Source organism: Halichoeres trimaculatus, unplaced genomic scaffold, assembly GCF_033239565.1.
Source record: "Halichoeres trimaculatus isolate MK-OKI-2021-1 unplaced genomic scaffold, fHalTri1.1 fHalTri1_scaffold_20, whole genome shotgun sequence".
Classification (NCBI taxonomy): domain Eukaryota; kingdom Metazoa; phylum Chordata; class Actinopteri; order Labriformes; family Labridae; genus Halichoeres; species Halichoeres trimaculatus.
Genome location: NW_027437198.1, coordinates 9,505,475 through 9,526,216, shown reverse-complemented (window position 1 = coordinate 9,526,216; position 20,742 = coordinate 9,505,475). Strand labels below are relative to the sequence as shown.

Here is a 20,742-nt window from a genome sequence, read left to right as displayed (position 1 = left end):
ATGACTTCGCCTGACTTCGCCAACGCGCTCTTTTCCAAATACGCACAGGAAGCCGTGAGCTGCTCTGCTATGCTTTTCACAGACTCTCAAACTTCTTCTTTCTCGTCTTCCTCGGTTGCTCCAGCCGTGTCTTCTTCGTGCGCCCTCGTGTCCAGCGGATATCACCTCCATGGATCCAGTGGGAGAGGCAGTGGGGGTCTCCCTCTTCCTCCCTCCTCGTCTGCTTCATCTCCTTCCTGTTCTGCCTCCCTCTCCTCTTCCTCGTCGCGCTGTTTGTCTCTTTGGGGACTGGACAGGGACAACGGGAGTACACATCCCGGCAGTCAACATTTTAACCCCGCTGAAGTGCGTAAAGGAGGGGCTGTGCCTCTTCTCGCCACGGAGCGGATCCCATGTCGGTCTCAGCTTAGCGCACGGCCCTTCGGGCTTTCTGAGTCGGCCTGCAGGAGGCAGAGTAACTCAGAGCAGCAGCAGCGGACGCAGTTCAACGAGGAGGGGCCACGGATATACCCCTGGATGAGGAGCTCAGGTGAGGAGAGGGGAAGGGAGGGAGTGGGATTAACAAAAAAAAAAAACACATGAGGGTTGGTGAGCTGATGAGCAGGCCTCACAGGTGCGTTCCTGAGGAGGAGGAGGCAGTGTTCTTACTAAATTAAAGTTGTGAACAGAGTGGAATGAGGCAGGGATGGGTGGCGTCTATGTGTGGGAGAGAGGGGGAAAGAATAAGTGAGACCAATAAGCCCGTTAAACGCTCTTTAAACTGTTGGCCCGGTTGCGCAGCGGCCACTGCCGGTAGCTGAACTATGTCTGCCTGTTTCTCCTTTTTTACAACCGCTCTCTTTCTTTTAGTAGATCTTTTATGGCTCTGCGACCTCCATAAAAGCATAATTTAAGACTTGGTGAATATTCATTAGGTGGTATTGTGTTTAAGAATTGGACTGTAGAGAACAGAGGTGTCTTGAGTTTTATACTAAAATAATTTGAAAATGAAGAAACCCCCGCAGAAATCCTCCTCCTCCTCCTCTCGCGGTTATCGCTCATACTCAGTGTCCGGCTCCACTCAGCTCGGCTTAGCCTCTTCGACCTGATAGTGTTGTGTTTCTCGGTGCTAGCTAGCCCACTGAAAGCCCTTTGTGCCATTGTACTGCCACGACAATCCGCTAATACTATAAACACTATAAATTAGCAGATGGGTTTGATCTCTGAATGCCTGCTCTTTCCACCGATTGTAAAAGCGTCTTTGTGTGACAGCGGCGGGCTGGATGCTGAATGGATGGCAGGGCCTCGGAGCCTCGAACAACAACAAACAATCCGGCACAGAAAGCAGTTTTATGATTGCGTTAAAATGCACAGGGGTGGAAAGTGAGAGCTGGGAGATGTAGTTAGGAAAAACATGCATCAAATTTGTGCAAAAATTCGGCAAAAGTTACAGAAATCCAACTCATAGCCTCCTGATACACACGCACACGCATGCGCACACACTCTGCAGGGCCTTGTGATCTTCTCTCTGAAATATTTTGGAGAAATCAGTCCTCCCTGATCGTCGGGAGTACTCTGACAGCTTCAGAACAACTTGTTGTCTTCGCCTTTCCTCATTTTTTATATCCCTGACTGCCAACGCGTGGCTGTGTCAGTGTGTGTTTGTGCCTTTCTGCTGAGTAGCAATCTGATAAAATGAGTGAAGAAATAAAAATGACACCCATGAAATTGAAAAGTTCTTATTAGCTTTTCTCTTCTTGAGCAACAGAAAATGGTTTCAGGCTTCAGTTCAGGGGAAAAAATACAAGAGCGCTGACATGCATGGATAATCCACACAAACCATGGAGAATTTTTTTCTATTAAAGTTTTTTTGAATAAAAAAAGGATTGTTGTATCTCAAATACTGATAAATCTAGCTCCAACCGGAAATAAATAAAACGTTCCCCCCAAACACAATTTAGGAGATTTACTTTAAGGAAAAAAACAGATAGGAGCAGCACCGTATGTGTGTGTGTGTGTGTGTGTGTGTGTGTGTGTGTGTGTGTGTGTGTGTGTGTGTGTGTGTGTGTGTGTGTGTGTGTGTGTGTGTGTGTGTGTGAGATGGGGTCGACTCATCCAGCTTGAATAATGATTTTATAGATTTTAATTTAGATCTGATTCCAGTCCAGGGCGCTGGAGATGATTGGAGGAAAAAGTGACCCGGATGTTGCAGTTGACACGTAAATAAAAGAAACGCGGGCACGAGCACTAATTAAAGGATGTGCTAGAACTCTGACAGGAGCGCGCATGTGCAGATTTATAAAGACAGTAATTCACTTTTTTTTTTTTTTCAGAAATGTGTGTGTGTGTGTGTGTGTGTGTGTGTGTGTGTGTGTGTGTGTGTGTGTGTGTGTGTGTGTGTGTGTGTGTGTGTGTACAGGGAAAATACAATCCCTCTCTGACGTCCATTGCCAAGTATTCCAACTCGAGCATTTATAAATCAGCAAGGACAGCGCGCGAGCAGAAAATACAACCAATAGAGATAAACACACACACACACACACACACACACACACACACACACACACACACACACACACACACACACACACACACACACACACACACACACTGACTACTGCTTTTAATAAAGCGGGGCGCGGACGCAGAGACTCTGCAGGCAGAAACATGAAATCTAATTGCAGCTTAAAGATCTCAGAATCCGATGATCGCTGTATTTCATGGACAATGTGTTCACTTCAGGGATTAGATGAGCTGTCTCTAATTTTTCCTTTTCTTTTCTTTTACTTTTGACGATAAAACTTTTGTTTATGGGTGCATGTTCTGGTGTTCTGTGAGTGTGATTGTCCTGAGGCTGAAGGGTCTGGCTGTTTTCACCAAACAGAAGCGAGAGGACGAAGAAAAATGTTACTTTTGAGTTGATATATGTAATTAGATCTTCAACTCTCCTCCTTTCCTTCTGTCATTGTCAAAATAAAACAAAAAGACAAAACAACCACACGTCTTTATCTCACAATAACGAGAAAGAAATACAAACTAAAATAGTATCCTTTACAACAACATTAACAAAACAATATTTTATAAATGACGACTTTGCAGCAGTGTGCAAGTGTTCAGGAAATATCACATCTGCTGCTTCAGATGTATAGTTTTTTTCTTGATTCACATTTTTATTTATTTATTCATTTATTTATTTATTTATGAGCAAGAGAGAAAGAGAGGGGGAATTAAAAAAAGATAGCATTTATAATCTTGTTCTTTAAACTTGAATTATTTAATGTTTTAAAGCTATGAAGATGTTTCTTACCCAAGCACATCAGTGGTGTGCATAATTCATCCTGAGCAGAGATACACATGCTATATTGAACAATGAAGTTTAAAAAAAAGAAACCCAGCACATTAAAGGTCTTTAGCTGTTCTCCTTTCATATACACAACATCACAAATACATTTATACTGCTAAATACCCTTTAAAACCTTCCCATCACTGACAGAGCTGACACTTTTATGGAGAAATGCTGTAAAGACTTTTATTAAGAACTCCCCCCTCAGGCATGCTAAAAGCCCAAATTCTCAGAAAAGGTGCAGAAGAAGGACGTGACCTCTGTGTCCTCAGCAGCGGAACATGTGCAGGACTCCTGCTGTTGGTGTAATGAAGCTCTTACCTGCAGAGTCTCATGGCAGCCGGGACAGAAAAGTGTCCGTCTCATTTTCAGTTAGAGAGCCAACGATTGAAGGCTGAGGATTTATGTCCCCAAGATTTATGCCAGTATGGGGAGAGTTACATCTAAAACTACATTCCTACCTCAGGTACAGTTAAGAGCTACTTTCACTGAAGGAACTTCAGGAACGCAAACTTTCCACCATCAGAAATTTCCACCACAGGGTTCATAGTGTAAAATAAGATTGGGCTCCCTTTGTTGTACCACCCTTTGGGATTCTTAGTTAGGGATTAGCACAATGCACAAAAACTTCATGACTGGCCTGGTCTATGCAGCTCTGAGCATTTCACATGCACTTAGGGTTTGTTCGTTTTTTAATTTGCAGAGAGTGCTGCATTCCTTAGTTTTGTAACATGGTCTTTTGTGTATGTGTGTTTTCTGACTGTAAAACACTTTGGTCAAGTGTGGTTATTTTCAAATGTGCTCTATAAATAAATTTATTATCATTTCTTTCCTGCACTCTTGAAATACATAAAGGTGAGGCTACGGGGACCTAGGTCAAAAAGTTTCTTGTACTTTTAGTTGACATGTGGTTTAGCCCATGTTGTGTCTGTAATTTCAACCAATTCCAAATCTCAAACCATAGTTCTATTTCAGGAACTTTCTCAGCAACTTTTGCCTTGAAAATACTCAGCACTTTTGTTGGAAAAGTGGCTTTTGTACTGAAAGTCCTGACACAAGTTCCATGCACCTTCACAAAGTATTATCCCCTGTATGGTTGAGGCTCTTTAGAGGCTAATAAAAAATAGTACTGAGACTTTGTTTAGACTTTTGTGCACAATGTCTGTAACTGGGAAGAAGAAAAAAAGGTAGAGAAATCCATCCATGTTAATTGAGCTTAATTGCAAAGGCCCATAATGGTTCAAGAGGAACCAATATTTAAAGTTGCTCATCACATGACCCTCATGGTTCTTTATTTCCTGTTTGCATCAAGTTTGTCCCTTACAGTCATTTATAGCCTCCACTAAACACCAGCTAATGCCGTTAAAGTCCATGCAAACAGTCACAAAGCCCATTTTTACAGGCCAGTCGTTTCTTTTTATTGCTGCTTAGCCGACCTATAGCCTCAGCAAGGGTCTATTTACAGATTCCACAGTACAGCGGAGCACTGAGGTGTATATCAGCAGATCTGTTGAAAGGCTGAAAAAAAATCTGATTTTAAGAATTATTCAAAGGCTCCTCTGTTCAATCATTCCAATCTGCACCAACTCATCTGAAGCCCCCAGCTTCACTTTTCATGCTGAGTCTGCAGACTTCAGAGGATTTTTGTGTCCTGCAGACGACCTTTGAGCTGTAAAAATGTGACCCAGTTTCTCTTCAACCTTCAGGCGCTGCATGACCTCATGAAGACAAAGGGTCAACATGGTTTCTGTGCTCTCACTCTGCACTGATTCATGTATATTTTACAGCAGAGGAAGCACAGATTTACACCTTTGCTTTAAATGAAATCAGCGCTCAACATGTTCTAATTATGGGTCTGTTTCTGATGACTTTATTGATTCTGTGGAGCTGCTACTGAAGTCTTTCCAGCAGAAACCATCAGCATCAACAATCAGTCACGTTTGCACCGTTCTGCTTTAATTATGTAGTGGAGTGAAGACTGCGTACATCTCCTTTAAGGCCAAACACTGTGAGGTAAATACTGAGGAGCAGGCACAGACAGACGGCAGCTGAACCCACATTAACCACATCACCCAGTAACTGCTTTACGGTGTTTACACAGACACAGGGCAAACTGGGTGTCAGGAAGTGGAGGTGGCGGTTAGATTTGGTCTGAGAGGAAACAAAACCTAAACAAAGACACAACTAGGAGGTCTGACAGGTTTATTAATCAAAATGTACAGGTACCATAACCCAAGGCAGTGTCAACAAAACAGTCTCACAGTCCACAAATATAAAGTACATGACTGTGATTAAAGAATGTTTCCTTAATTTTTATTTTTTCTCAATAAGAAATGTCTCATAAAAAAATGTGATTATTTTGCTGCTTTTTACATTTTATACAGCTCATTGATACTTCCTGGCAGCAGCTTTATGTTCATGAAAATCCATGTTTTCTGATGTTTCAAAAACTAACTTCACTCACTCACTGTGATAAATACTCAGGTTACTGATTTTATTTTAATACAGTATTTTCACCCAAAATTAAATATATATATATATATATATATATATATATATATATATATATATATATATATATATATATATATATATATATATATATATATATATATATATATATATATATATATATCCTCATAGTTTTTTTTTTGTTGCATCTATCAAATGCTTGTTGAAGCCACACTTAGAGGTAAGCCTAAATATTTCAATCTTTTGTCCAAATTACTTTCAATTAAACCAAAACATATTGATTTGACTACTAAAGGAAGAAACGTTTTGTTTTTTACCCACCTGGGCCATAAAAAGGTGTTAGTAAAACGTTTTACTAACCTAATTCAGAGTTTAGTGCATGACAACCATGAGTCAGAGTAGCTAATGTTATGCTGTATTTTGTTTTCAGTTTATTTATTTATTTATTTATTTATTTATTTATTTATTTATTTATTAGATTGATATTTCCTCTCCTGGAGTCAGAATCACATCTTAATAACAGCTTCATAAAGTGCATCTTCACTTTTTAAAAGTCACAAACAGGGGAGATATTTTTCTGTGATTTTACTCAAATTAAAACGCAAAATAACATCCGGGGCAGTCTACGACAAATGAGAGACTTTATTTTGAAAGGGAATACCTGTTCGTGTGTGTGCAGGTGCAGACAGGAGGCGCGGGCGTCAGACGTACACGCGCCATCAGACCCTGGAGCTGGAGAAGGAGTTCCACTTTAACCGGTACCTCACGAGGAGGAGAAGGATCGAGGTCGCACGCGCGCTCTGCCTCACGGAGCGGCAGATCAAGATCTGGTTCCAGAACCGGAGGATGAAGTGGAAGAAGGAGAACCGGGAGACCGGAAGTAGCTCCCCGACAGCTGCTGAACCTGCTGCAGAGGAAGAGGATGAAAGGGAGGAAGAGTGATGGGAGAGACTGAAGTGTTTTCGCTGTTTATAGAGAGGTCGTCTGTTTCCTTGTATTTATTTTTTTAACCACATTTGACATAGACTATTAGAAATTAATTATAATAAAGTCTGTTTTCATTTATTAACTTATTGTGCTAAAAATGCAGCCTGATCCTTGAACAGAAATGTAATCAAACTAAAATCCTCTCCTTCAAACACCAAGTTTTCAAATTCGTTATTAGTTTGTTTTCTGTAAGTCATGTTCAAATCTTCAGCAAAGGGAAGAAAGAAAGATCCCTCTTACAATGACGTTTTTTTTGTTTTATTTTGTTTTGTTTTTTTTGTTTGTTTGTTTGTCTTGTTTTGTTTTGTTTTGTTTTGTTTTTGGACAAGTAAAATCTGAAATATGGTGTATTGTTTTTCTTAAATAATGTTTAGTATTGAAGATTTTTCAGCTCTTAAACTTTGCTGCAGATGATATTTTGTCCTGAAATATCAGGGCAAAATATGTCTTATTAGGAAACTGAGCCTAAGTGTTTACGGTGTCTGTTTTATTTGAAATTAGCTGGTTTTAAAATTTGTGAGACATTTTAACTGATATCTCTGGACTAGAATATCCCAGAAAAACACAAGTAGAGATTTTTGTGCCCTGTCACCAACCAAATCCTGAACAACTTTCTGGGTATCTAGAGGAAGAAATCCCAGATTTCAACGTCATCAGTTTAATTTTAAACATCCCTGACCTGAACACTCTATTGCAAACTGAAATTTCAAAAACCATCTCCAGAGGCATTACTGTAGGAGATATTTCATACATTTCTCGGTGTAACCAAACACTAGCATCAGCCGATGAAAAGAAATGATCAGCATTGAGTAAAAGTAGATGTTTTCCTTTTGTTTTGTTTTGTGTTTGTCTTTGCTCAGTCGTCTCCTTGTTGTTTGGCTCGTAGCCTGTATGTTCAGAAATGCACTTTTTTCTTTCCTATTATGTAAATAAATAATCTACAAAAAGCTTCCAACTCCCTGTCTCGTTGTGAAATATTTTTTCCAGAGAGTCAGCTGCTTCAGATATCTTCACTGACGCTGTTCTACTGAAAGATGCAACATGATAAATGAAATGACCATAAACACATTTAGATTGTCAGGAGGAATTACTGACACACTTCAGGGGAGTAAGAAGACATCATTAGAGGTTAGAGTCTGTAACTTTTTTATGGCATGTGGTTTTCTAAATCCAGAGGATGTCTAAGGAGAAATGTTTCCTTCAGCAGCGCTCACTCCAACAATCTCCGCTCCAGTTTGGATTTCAAACCGTGCAGGCGATGATGAAATGATGAAATGATGACAAAGTCAAAACAGAGAGCTCAGTTTTGGATTATGAAGCAGATTGAATGGCAGCACAGTTAAAAAAGAATACAGAAGTAAGTGTCAAATTTCAACATTTCCACTTTTCATCAGAATCTCTTTCTGGGTTTTCTTTAATCTAAAAATAATTTCGAAAATCAGGAATATTTTTCAACTTCATATGGTTCAAACGTGTCTTGAGGATTCCTCAGTGGCGATATTTAACTTGCTTTTCTTTTGAAACCTGCTCATTTTTCACATATGCTGAAGCCTTCATTTATGTATGAGCATATTCACTAGGTGTGCAACATCATACATGAATTTAATTTGTACTGTATTCATAAAACCATGTCTACAGATGAAAATGAAAAAAAAAAGATATTACAAGACTTCTTCTGACATGTAGAAAAACATTTACATAACGTTTTAAGGCTACATCAAAGGTTCCTCCTGTGTCAAATGTTTGATGTTTTCAATGATAATATCACTTTACAGATTTGAAAAGGAGCATAACTGGAGATTTGTTAAAGAACATCCCTAAAGGAAAAGCTAAACACACGCTAGTGAAACTGAAATGACAAAACAAATACTGAGAGTAACTCTTACGCGTGGTGGAAGCAAGCGTCCCAATTTGCGCACATTATAATCTACAGCACTGCGCACCAGTACTCGCTGAATACAACGCGTTTGTAGATAGATAGCAAAAGAATATATTGGTAAAAAATAATTTTTCATCAAAAGGAAACGTTTCCAAAATCTGGCTAATTTTCGACCCGGAATAGGTTTTAGTATAACTTCAGAAAATAAGAATAGAGCTGTGCGCAGTGTCCGCACGTGTACCTGCTTCTTCTGCAGCTTCACGCTTCTTGTCCTCCAGAGCTTCACAACACAGATTCCTAAATAGCAAAAGAAATGTGTGTAAGACAGGGTTTGCTCTGGAAGTCCTCTGCTGTTTGTACAAACCACATAAAGTGGAGACGGGCTGTGTAGTGAGTGGGGGTGTAGCAGGTCCTAATGTCTTTATTGCATCCATGAAAAGGCCGGAAACCCAATAAAAGCTACAAACACAAAGAGAGCAACAGAACGAGGATCGAGCGGCCTGTTGGTGCCTCCTGCTCTCTGCTGCTGCTTTATTTTCTGTTAAAGTTTAACCCGGAATATTTGCATAAAGGAAACAGCAGATCCGCGTCTGCTGCTGACCAGACACGGTGCAGGTTTGGAGAGGTCACGCGTGGGTCACTGGAGGTTTAAAATCAAGTTTTCTGGAGCCTAACTAGATGCGGATACACCCTGTGCTGCAAAAGGATTTCCTGAGACCACCGAGGCGTAATTTCAGACAAACTGATCGTCATGTGAACGGATCTGTTGGTGGATGGATGGATTATTTTACGCAGACATAAAGCTCGTACTCATTCTTAGATCCGATAGCTGCTGCTTTACGAAACAGGTAGAAGTTTGTGGCCGCTAACGTAGGACGAGGTAACTAGATGAGCAGCTTCAGTGCGCAGTAACCACCGAGGTCGCTAAGGGCAAAAAGGAAACAGATATTTTGTTTGACTGAATGTGACCATGATGCATTTTATTTAACCTGAGACTCCGCTTCGTATGCATGGATTTCCTGCAAATTTTGTTTTCAAATTGGAGCTTGCATTGATTCCACATTTTACACTGGGGTTTTAAGGAACGGAAACATGTTGTTTGCTGTGCTGCAAAACAGTCGGGATCTCGCGTATTTAACATTCACCAGGCGTTAGGTTAAAGCTTTGATTCTGTTTGTCTTGTCTGAATTGTTATAACAGAAGATCGTAGGGGAAAAAAGAGACTGCGGTGCGCGTGTGTGTGTGTGTGTGTGTCCGTGTGTGTGAGTGCAGCGCCTCTGAGCATCCTGCGGCTCCGGGCCTGCAGGCCGTAAAATGGTGACGTGTTGCCGCATTGCGAAACTGCTTTTACGCACGGCTTTTCGGGGCTGCAATACCACTCAGGTGATGCTGTTGTTATTCCTGCAAATCCCCCCAAATCCTCAGACCTCACCTAGCTTGCTCCAACAACATTCAGCATGTTTCCCTGCTGCAGTGTCGCAAACACAAACGGCAAAACACGCTTTTTCCCTCCATGCAAGCTGAAAGAGTCCCACAGTAACACGTCTTGACATCTTGTGTTTTTGGTGGAAGGGACAGCTTCCTGTTTCAAGCTAAAATAAGATTCCACCACCACGGCATTGATCTTCTTTGGTGTCCTGGCTTCATGCTGCAGCCACCCACAGAGCGGGTTTCACCTCAGAGCTGCTTTCATTCACAGACACCTTCAGCCCGGGTCTCCATCTGCTGGCTCGGTGTCGGAGGCACACTGGGGCGGTGTCCTAACCCCACACAGCAGCTCTCGCTGGATACTGGGGGTTGAAATGAGTCAAAAACTCTAAAAACTGAAACAACGGACACAAAGCATCACAGATAAATCTGAGTGCATAGTCTTGACCACGATGCTTCATTTGTTTCAATAAAGCTCTGTCAAACTGTGCCACCTTGTGTTGTTAAATTCAACCCTCTGTGTGTTAATCCTGATTATTGTTTAATTAAACCTACTTGATGTTTTTCCAGCCTGGATCAGCCTCTGATGTGTTCCATTCACAGTGTCATTCAAACATCTACAAACAAAGGGTAAATGCGCATCTTATAGAAATATTACAGCTGTAAGAAATCAAACAGCTCAAAGAAGGATCCAAATGCAGAATTTTACTTCTCATTCCTGCAGTTTGTGAGCTGTATTTTTTAAGAAGAGAAGAAGGAGGAGGAGGAGAAGAGGCAGAAAATGGCGGCGCAGAGGAAGAGAGAAGGAGTCTCTCCCCTCTAACAGCTCTCCATGAAGAAATGCAATAAATTCCTTGTTGTTTTATGAAAATTTACAACTTTGTGATACAAGTTTATGAGTGGCCGCGCATCGGGATTGGCCGACGGGTTGGTCATGTGGACGCGCTTAACGTGAACATGAACTTTTTATGATTTCCCAAGTGGCTATATTGCTGCTGCACTCAGCTCCGGCCCGAGCTGCCGCTCCTCCTGCCTTGAGCTGCCCGGGGCTCGCGAGGCACTGCGCGGATCCCCGGCAACCACGAGGAAATTACCACTATGCTCTAATTAAACGGACTAGTTAATGAGAAAACTAGTTGTGAGCGTGGAGACCGGCACGAGGAGACAACAACCCGCCCCCTCCCTCCTCCTCCTGCTGCTGCTCTTCCTCCCCTGCTATGGCTCCGCGCTCCGTCTGGTCTCGTGCTGCTGTCTGCGCTGAATCGGCGGACCGAGGTGGGGACGGTTCCGCTGATGAGGAGGAAGAGGAGCCGCGAGACCAAACCCAGGAAAGCCTTTTTACCCGGGCTGACCTCATTATTTTGTCTTATTTCAATTCATTAATTCATCAGCGGGAGGATGAAGATGATGATGATGAGGGGCGGTGATGATGACGACTGTGTTTTGACGACTGGGTGACAACGGGAAACGCACCCCTCCTCCTCATCATCATCCTCACCTCCTCGCGCCGACACCCCACCATCCAATTATCATCCATCCATCCGGTCTACACTCACCAGGGCTGTCTCGTGCCATCCCGGAGAGCCTGCGTTGCCTGCATGCGGGACACCGAGCTGGTCTGCAGGTGTGAGGGGGCCCGTGACGGATTATCAACAAACGGTAAGAGCTTTTTAAGCACGTTCCTGCTCCGGCAGCCCTGCGCGCGCTGCTGCATGGGAGTAAAAAAACAAGCCTGAGTGCGGTGCTTTCTGCTGTGCGTGATTGTGCGGCTGCGGGTTGATACATGAACGTTACAAATGAGGTGTTACTTTCCAGCTCAGATTAGAGCGCTTCCGTGCTGGACGAGCTAGACCCCGTGATGAATTATCCAGATGAATTGGGTCCCTGAGAGGTGGATTAGCTGCAGAGGAGCCAGAGCTCGGCTGTTTCAGATCCGGAAGATTAGCTGACGTCTCGTTGCCCTGCGAGCCGCACGCTGCGTTCACAGGGAGGCTGCTGGGATGTGTTCAGGCTTTGATGTGAGGGCAGGTGCTGGATCAACCAAATCCGCATTTTTCAGGACAGTTTTTTTTTCTTTGTATATAAAAGTGAATATTTTATGAGTCTCGTGCCGCGTGTTTACATGGTTTCAGACTGAGACACTTTAAGCTCAGTGTTTCCTCTTTTCTTTTGTGCTCTTGGTTTTTGTTGTTTGAATTGTTTCACTTCCAGATCTTAGTAGAACAGCTTCCAGGTTCTTTCAGCTGCCCCAGTGTGTGTGTGTGTGTGTGTGTGTGTGTGTGTCTGTGTGTGTGTGTGTGTGTGTGTGTGTGTGTGTGTGTGTGTGTGTGTGTGTGTGTGTGTGTGTGTGTGTGTGTGTGTGTGTGTTTCTGTCTCGCTCCGTCCAGCCCACTTTTATGACTTTGTTTCCTCTCTTATTTCCTCCCTGCGGCGGGGTGGGGGTCAGTTTTTTTTTCTTTTTGTTTTGTTTTCTCAACTAACTGTTCATGACCCCGCCCCCAAAACACATCTGCAGGTCTGTCTGTCTGTCTGTCTGTCTCCTCTCTTTGGTCTCCAATTTGTTGCCGTCTCAAATATCAAATAGTCACACTGGAGGGAATCCCTTCCTCCCTCAAACACACTGCTACACACACTTACACAAGCTCACAAACACACACACAGATACAGTTATTTGGCTTGACCTGTGTATAATTCATCAGGATCAGCTTCTCTATGTTTCCACTCTAATGTTGCTCTAAATGTCTCTGCTGTTTATTTTCTAACTGATGAATGTTGGTCATTTTTCTCCTCTCTAAATTCATGAATGCTAATAAAGTTAAAAGGCTGTTTGTCCCGCCACACAAATAGCTTCAACTTGTTCTCATCATTCATCGTTTGGAAAGAAATGTGTCGTTGCAGCTCAATTCTTGCCAGAGTTGATGGAATAAATATGTGATTTAATTTTTTACTTGGAGTAATTCATAATTTCCTAGCCCATATAAACTCGTAGGAGTAGAAGTGTGTGCGTCTAGCCTTTAAAGAAAATAGATCCAGGAATTTTAAAAGGTAAAAAATAATCACGTAACTTGTTATCCTTAAAAACCTCTTTAGATTGAACATCTTTTAAAAGTTTTGCAGCGGCTCCAATCTACCTCTTCATTAGGTGTTAGTATGCACGCTCTAAATATCAGCAAACCATGGAGTTACAGGAGCCGTCTGTAGTTGCTGAACGTTCAGGTCCAGTTTGTGCGTCCGAACCAGACCCTCGATGTCGACAACGTGAACACTTGTCGACCTGAGAGGAGAAAAAGTTTGTATGTCGCTGCCAGTTTAATGTAACTTAGAAACCAAAAATGTTCCTTCTGAACAGCTTTTTATTTCTCAACCATTCTGTGATGGGATGTTATGTTATCATGGTAAATATTCTGCAAACACAAAAAAGTTTTACTTTAAAAAAAAAAAAAAAAAAAAAAAAAAAAAAAAAAAGACAGTAGAGAAAGAGACAAACTTATCCAGATGTGGAATAAAGTATCATGTTAAAAATGTTGTAAGAAATTTTATACCCTGGCATTTTATACAATAAATTATGTCGTATAGTTGAGAATGAACAATGCAATGATAGAGCTGCAATTTAGACAGGGACGTCAGATCTGGAAGAAACTTCAAAACTCAGATTCTGATTTTTAAGTTAAAAATTTAAGTCACCTTTGTGCATACAGAGAACAAGACAAGAGAGGGTGCATCCAAACGAAAATGAAATAGTCTGGGTATTTAAAATAAAACAATGATAGTAATAATATTAATCAAATGCAATGTTAAAGGCAAAGAACGCAGCATTGCGCATGCTCAGTTAAGACACAGATCTATAAGATTCAATTATCACTTCCACAACACACTTTGTGTACACTTAGGTGCGGCACCCTGTTCTGTTCAAATGAGTGACACTCAGAAACAAACGCGTATTAAAAGACGAACATTAGAGGAAACACAGAGCCTCAAAGGGGAAAAAAACAGAACACAGAAATATTTCTATCACCTCTTTTCAAGCTTGAATTCCGTTTTAGGTATAAAATAGATTTATCAGTTTCATTTCATCGGACATGTTATAGATTTTTATAATTGTGATGACCCGGAGTCTGTTTAAAGCTGAAAGTCTGAGTCTTTGAAATGACCAACAGTTTATTTGATCGTTTTTATTGTCTCTGTCACTGTTGTGTGATCTTTTTCATATTTTTTTCATAATTTACAAGTAATTCAAGATAGATTTTTCTCATAATTTACATGCAATTCTAGTTTTTTTTTCCACCTTAATTCTCTGGTATTTTTCTCAGGTGGGCTGAAAGCAGCAGCCGACACCTCCTGTTGCTGGAACAATGCTTCTGTGCGCCCTGTGTGCGTAATCTTGCAGAAACTACCACAGGGCTCAGGTTCAGTTAATATTTGTATTATGATAATTACACCTTTTTCCCCTATACATTACAATTACCAAGCGAGTCCCAACATGAAGCGCACGCAGACATATGTGCGCCCTCTCCGTAGGATGCTTTACCACACACAGCCTATTTTGTATCCATTTAAATGACTTTTTAAAATAAATTCAATTCAATTAATCTGACCTAATATTTAAGTAATTAAATAGTTATTAAACAAGTGTACTTTGGACGGCGGATCTTCGACCTTTAAGTCGCTTTCTGTCTCTTTTTGTTATTTCTTTTTCTTTTACGCATCAGTGACTTCAGGAGGAGGTCAGTGAATGTGCAAACCGACTAAATAATACTCCTGGTTTTAATTATATAATAGGAATTTTGAAAACTGCCATCAGTGTAAGTGAGACCAAGCCCGTAGACTCAAAAGCACCAAGAGCGGTGCTCACACTCACACACAGCCGGGAACATGCGGCTGATCGGCGGCTGTAAGCACCAGCGGACGCCCGCAGCCTGGAGACACGCTCCTACAAAAAGCTCTGCTGCCATCTAGCGACGAGACCAGCACAGTACCATAGCTACTACAGAAAAACACATCCCTCAGGGTTATAATACCTACTCGTCAAAGAGTCCTATAAACACACGACATGCCTCTTGTGATGAATGTGTGTGTGGTCGCTCGAAGGTGTGAAGTGATGTTGGCTAGAAGTGTGTGTATGATTGTGTGTGTTGGATTACATCAAACTGGGGACGTGCCTGCAGTTTCACTTTTTTGTCCTCTCTGGAACCAGACCGGACTTGAAGAGTTCAGTGAACGTGCACCACGTGACGGTTTGGGTATGAGGAGGCCGTGCATGTCTTTTGTCCTGCTGGTAGTTGGCTCCTTTTCTCTCTTTCTTTGATGTGAGGGCAGAGAGGGAGACAGATTTGTGGCTCGGAGGGGGAGCTGCAGGTTCGGCCTGGCGGTGAATGAGGCGTGGAGGAATCCATGCGCGTCAGAGAGCACACAAATGACTCTGTGTGCGTTTTGCCCAGAGGAAAAAGAAACTCAGGGTGTAAAATCTTTGCTGATTGGTCAGGGTCACTATTTCCTATAAACAGAGGCAACCAGCGGCTCCTTGTGCGCGTGCATGAGCCCATGAGCGTAGAGAAGTCTGTTTGCTCTGTGGTTTCATCATCTTTACTGACTCTCTCATCTGCAAAGCTGTGCAACCCCCCCCAGACATGTACATCCAGGTGCGTGTGTATTCATGTGTGTGTGATCATGAGGCGGGGAGGAAGAGAGGGGTGTGTGGGGGGCAGTAATCCACAGTGCTGTTTAATTTATGATGTCAGCATCAACTGCCTCTAATCCAGCTTTGAAAATCAACTCCAGTGCGTAAAATCGTGAAGGAAAAATCTATATCCCATCATCACCCCCACCCCACTTTGATTCTCTTCTATCTGACATCTGAACCCCCTGTTTTATTTTCTGTTTGTTGAGATTAGAATCATTAGGGCGGTAATAACTTAGGCGGATTCCATGACATTGGTCGGCTGCGTAAAAACGATCCAAATGCGCCACCGTATTCTTGAAAAATACTCTTTTATTGCAGTTTGTTGTTGTTTATAGGGAATTGGGGATACACTACAGGCTCAGAAAAATATATGCATTAAAAACAGAGTGATTAATATTTACACATTAGATGAAAATTAAAAAAATAATAAACATGTTTATATTAAACATTAAAATTATTAATTAAATATTTAATTGAAATAAGTAACATCCCTGAAATTTTTCCATAAAATAGTTCAACTTTATAAAGTTTAACACATGCGCAAATTTGATAATAATAATAATAATAATAATAATAATAATAATAATAATAATAATAATAATAAAAATAATAGTTAGTAGTAGTAGTTAATAATAATCATGTGATTTCATACGTGCACGTGAAACTTCCAGAGAACACGCTCTCGTCCCCGTGATGCCGCATTCATCTCTCCGTTAATCTTTAACTCGTCCCGGGGCCTTGGTGTGGTGTTGTGACCGAGGTGCTCGCGCCCTCCGGTAACAGTCCGGTGAGCTGACCCTAAAAAGCACAGGCTCACGGTGCCGTGAAGGACGCGGCCTGCCGGCTCGCGCTGCCTGGAGACGATTGAAAACAATCAGAGGAAGAAAAAAAGGGGCAGCGTGAGGCAGATTCTTTTAGTTTGTTATTAACTTGTGAAAGGAGAGGTCACACACACTAACACACTGTGACACAGACTAATTCCAACGCAGCCGTGGCAATCTAGAAGCATGATCCTAATAACCAGCATGCGTATACATCTAAAAATAGTTATAACGATGATAAAAAAAAAAAAAAAAAAAAAAAAATCAACATTGCAACTTTAACCTACGGTTTGTTTGTTTCTCTTATGTGATTTAACGAATTGATTGATTTTGAAATATTAAGAGTATTTTAATTTGGAACAAAGATGTTTACAATAAAAATTTACCTTTTTATTTATTCAGAATCTATCTTTGAAATGTGCTTCTGAGTAGTTTATTCAAACTGTTCAGTGTTCACAACTTCAGCTTTCGATAACAAACAGTTACAAGAGCAAACATGCATTTATTAAGTGTACTTTTATATAAATGTGAAAAACTTAGAGAAAGCTGCGGGATCAACCTTACCTCCTCTGCAGGTCGTTGATGCGTTCTCAAAATAAAACTCCACAGCGCCCTGACAGTTTCACCGCAATGCCGGGAATTAAATTCTGGTGAAAAAAGGGAAATTAAATCAGTAAAAAAATGTAAAAGGTTTAATTTCATAGACAGTTAATTATTCACTGATTGTGTTAATAAAAACCGAGGGAAAAACGGCTGTTTGGAGCTCTGCCGAGGCAGAAATGAACCGCAGATGAACTGTACAGTGCCCGTGCGTGTGTGTGTGTGTGTCTGTGTGTGTCCCATGTGTGCAGCACAGCACATTTGTTCATCTGCTGTTTGCTGCGGGCCTGTTTTTCAGTTCGTCGCCATTCCTCGGACTTTACAAGGAGTCATAAACGGTCATAAAGCCATAAAAGTCCTGAGGTCACACACACACACACACACACACACACACACACACACACACACACACACACACACAGAAAGAGGAGGTGAAGAGGAGTCATAAAGCCATAAAGCAGCGGTCTGACTCCTCCAGCTTTAATTGTCGATAATCTCTGAAGTTGCTCAGATTCCTGGAGTTCTTCAGCGGCTCTGCTCTGTTTACTCTGCAGCTCAATCACAGCTAACCACGACGATTTACTGCGCATGCTTACACACCTTATGAAAGTCCCGCAGATTGTAATTATCACACATTGCAAATTAAATCCCTGAACAAACTAAAACATGATGAGGCTGATTATTTTCTTCACTGCTGCTGAATCCTACTGACAGACGCGTGTTGGAAAATTTAAATGTCTCCCTCTTACGTTCTGTTCAATATTAATACGATTGTCATTCTAGTTTTCCGCCAAATAAATAAGAGGGAAAATATTTTGAATTTGAGCCCAGACAAGAAAAACTTTGGTGTCGAAATGTAAAATATTTGACTCCTGTTTTTTTTTCCAGAAAAGCTCAAAGTGAAGGAGTAAAAACGACCTTCTTCACATACTTCGTCTCACTAGACTCTTTATCTACGGCAAGCAGAGGGGTTCAACTTAACCCTGACAAAACTGAAGAATGTTAATCCACAGAAGGAAACTGAAAGTGGTGATAAAAACACAACCCAGTGACAGCTGGTATGTACCTATATCATGTCTTTATCTTCCTCTGCTTCTCCCTCTGTGCTGCTTCAAACTCAGCTGACACTTTACAGCCTCCGTTTCCGCCTGGAGTCTTCCTCAGTGTCTTCCTCCTCCTCCTCTTTCTCCATTTGCGGCCGTTTGTTTGTGGCTCCTCTTCCTCAGGCCTCCCAGACTGCGACACACCTGCCTTAAAACACAAGACGTCGTAAAAACACAGACAGTTAGCATGCAGGCTAGGCTAACGTGCGCATTACTAGTCACATGATACTGAAGCGGGAGTGAGGTCACACTGATGCCTTCAGGTGCTGCTAATGATGTCACATCAGCACTAGGAGTTTTTTGTCACTGAGTTATTACATAACTAAGAGAGGGCAAGGGAGACAAATATGTAGCAGCTGCTTTTAGAGAAGTTTACTAAAAAGTCTTAAAACTTCGAGTATTTTGTATGTAGTCTCAGATTTATAACATCCTGTTTTCTTCTGTATTTCTTTGGATGATTTCTTTTTCTATCCACTACAATTAAAACAAAGACCCCAAACTTAAACTTGAAAACAACAGTTAAAGCCACAAAGTGAACAAACCTACAAGTCTTAAGATTGGAGGATTAATTCAACGTCACTAAAACACTCTGAAGGGGATGAATCTGGCTTTAAGAGACAACACTTGATGAGCTCACAATTGCACCTGTAACAAAAATAAACTTCCCCTCTATAGTTAAAGTCTGTTTTCCTTTTTTCTTTTTCTTTGTGTGTGTGTGTGTGTGTGTGTGTGTGTGTGTGTGTGTGTGTGTGTGTGTGTGTGTGTGTGTGTGTGTGTTTCCAAACAGATAAATATTCGTGTTATTGTGCTTCATAAAGCGTCATTCCCAATAAACACTTAAGCGTCACCTGCTGAGAGCTGTCGTTAATTTACGCAGCGTGTTAGCGTTTCATTTTACACACTGTAAACACGTTTTTAACAACTTTATCAATCCACTGCCGCTCACTCTCACCCTGTCACAATCTCTGATAAATCAGAGTGTCACTCTGCTGTCAGAAAGTCATAATTCACAGATTCATGGTTCACATTCAGCCCTGCAGGCTGCTGAGCACCAAGCTACCACTGACACCATGCCAAAACCACAGTCACGTGATAATAACAGGCTATGTGTGTTCAGGTATTAGAAAATAATGTTACCTTTTTGTGAGTGTGTGTGTGTGTGTGTGTGTGTGTGTTGTATCATGCGTGTTCTGCGCTCATTAATGATTAAACCACAGCAGCTCGAGCACAATGCGGCTGTTTCCCGTTCCCACATAGCCGAGAGGAAGCAGAGCGTCCTGCCCTGCCAGAGAGAGGAGGAGGAGGAGGGGGGTAGGAATTAAAGTAAAATAATACAGATTCCCCATGTGTGTCTGTGTAATCCTGCACACACACATTCAGACACAGATGGTGTGTCCAGGATTAAAGTTCTCGTCTGTCCCTTCCTCGGACCTCCAAACTGAGAGCAGACATGCAGTGGGACACGGATGGAGAGATGGAGGGAGGGAGGGAGTAAAGTTAAAGTAAAAATAGAGTCTTTGTCTCTATTTGTCAGTCGGTCTGTCTGCAGACAAGTCAGAGCCTGTAGGGGAAACACAGAGAGGGAGACTTATTTATGGCTGCGGTTATTTTACGACCTCAGCGACACATATTCCGTTTGGAAGGGTGAATGAAAAGCAGGCCGACTGAGCTGCTCTTTGATTCCCTCTCTCTGGAAGAAAAGTCTAAAAGAGGCAGTCCTAGAAGGGTAGGATATCCGAGTTCTCTCTGTTTCTTTTTCTCCTTCTTTCTATTATCACCTTAAAACTCAAGGAGCAAAATAGCAGCAGGCCTACAGCACGTAAGACGTTTTTAACTCCTCTATATACTTCATAGACTGATTTTATGCTTGGCTTTCAAATGCATATTTTCTGAATAAATAAAAAAATAACTGGTTATTGTATCAAAGCTGTAAAAAAAAGTCAGCCATTGAAAAAAAAAACCTACATTTTAATTAAAGAATCATTTGTTTCAGCCTTGAATTTATAGCATCATGTTAAACATTAATGGAAAAAAAATCCTAAATTATTTACCAGATGCAATAAGGCCTTTGTCTATGTGTTTAAATAATAATGGAAAAAAAATAATAAAATTTTAAATTAAAAACAATCACAAAATACAATTTCAATGGAGCGTTATTGTTTAAATATATTATGGTGGAGTGTTTTTTTTATTATTTGAGTTCATTTAATTTATTTTAATTGCGTTAAAATCAAAGAATAAAACACGCCAGGGCTCATTTGCAATTAAAATTGAGTCAAATTAGTTTTATGGGTTCTGCTAAAATGCTATAAAATCTAAAAAAAAAAAAAAAAAAAAAAAAAGGAAAAAAAGACAGCCGTTTTTTCTTACCAGACTTTGAATAATCTACACTCATTTGTATAAAATGTATTTCAGTTTTTCACCTGGATATAAATAACCCTCGTGGAGAG

General features: G+C 41.1%; 1 protein-coding gene and 1 long non-coding RNA gene across 2 annotated transcripts in view; one reads left to right on the top strand and one right to left on the bottom strand.

The window, feature by feature from the left end:
- LOC141809344 (homeobox protein Hox-B7-B-like) lies at window positions 1–6,736 on the top strand. Its single transcript, XM_074696330.1, has 2 exons — window positions 1–529; window positions 6,474–6,736. The coding sequence occupies exons 1-2, from the start codon at window positions 1–3 to the stop codon at window positions 6,734–6,736; spliced, it is 792 nt and encodes a 263-aa protein (XP_074552431.1).
- Window positions 6,737–16,265: 9,529 nt separating this feature from the next.
- Window positions 16,266–20,742, bottom strand: part of LOC141808998 (uncharacterized) — a 44,812-nt gene continuing 40,335 nt past the window's right edge. Inside the window, exons 2-4 of the long non-coding RNA XR_012599972.1 lie at window positions 18,256–18,440; window positions 17,154–17,236; window positions 16,266–16,622 (exon numbers count right to left, since the gene is read on the bottom strand). This is a non-coding gene — a long non-coding RNA (uncharacterized LOC141808998). The remainder of the gene's footprint in view (window positions 16,623–17,153; window positions 17,237–18,255; window positions 18,441–20,742) is intronic.

What these genes read in the sequence shown, in the direction of transcription:
- LOC141809344 (XM_074696330.1), top strand. Translation starts at nt 1, where the DNA reads ATGACTTCGCCTGACTTCGCCAACGCGCTCTTTTCCAAATACGCACAG. An exon ending in CCCCTGGATGAGGAGCTCAG is followed by an intron (nt 530 to 6,473) that starts GTGAGGAGAGGG and finishes GTGTGTGTGCAG; the next exon opens with GTGCAGACAGGAGGCGCGGG.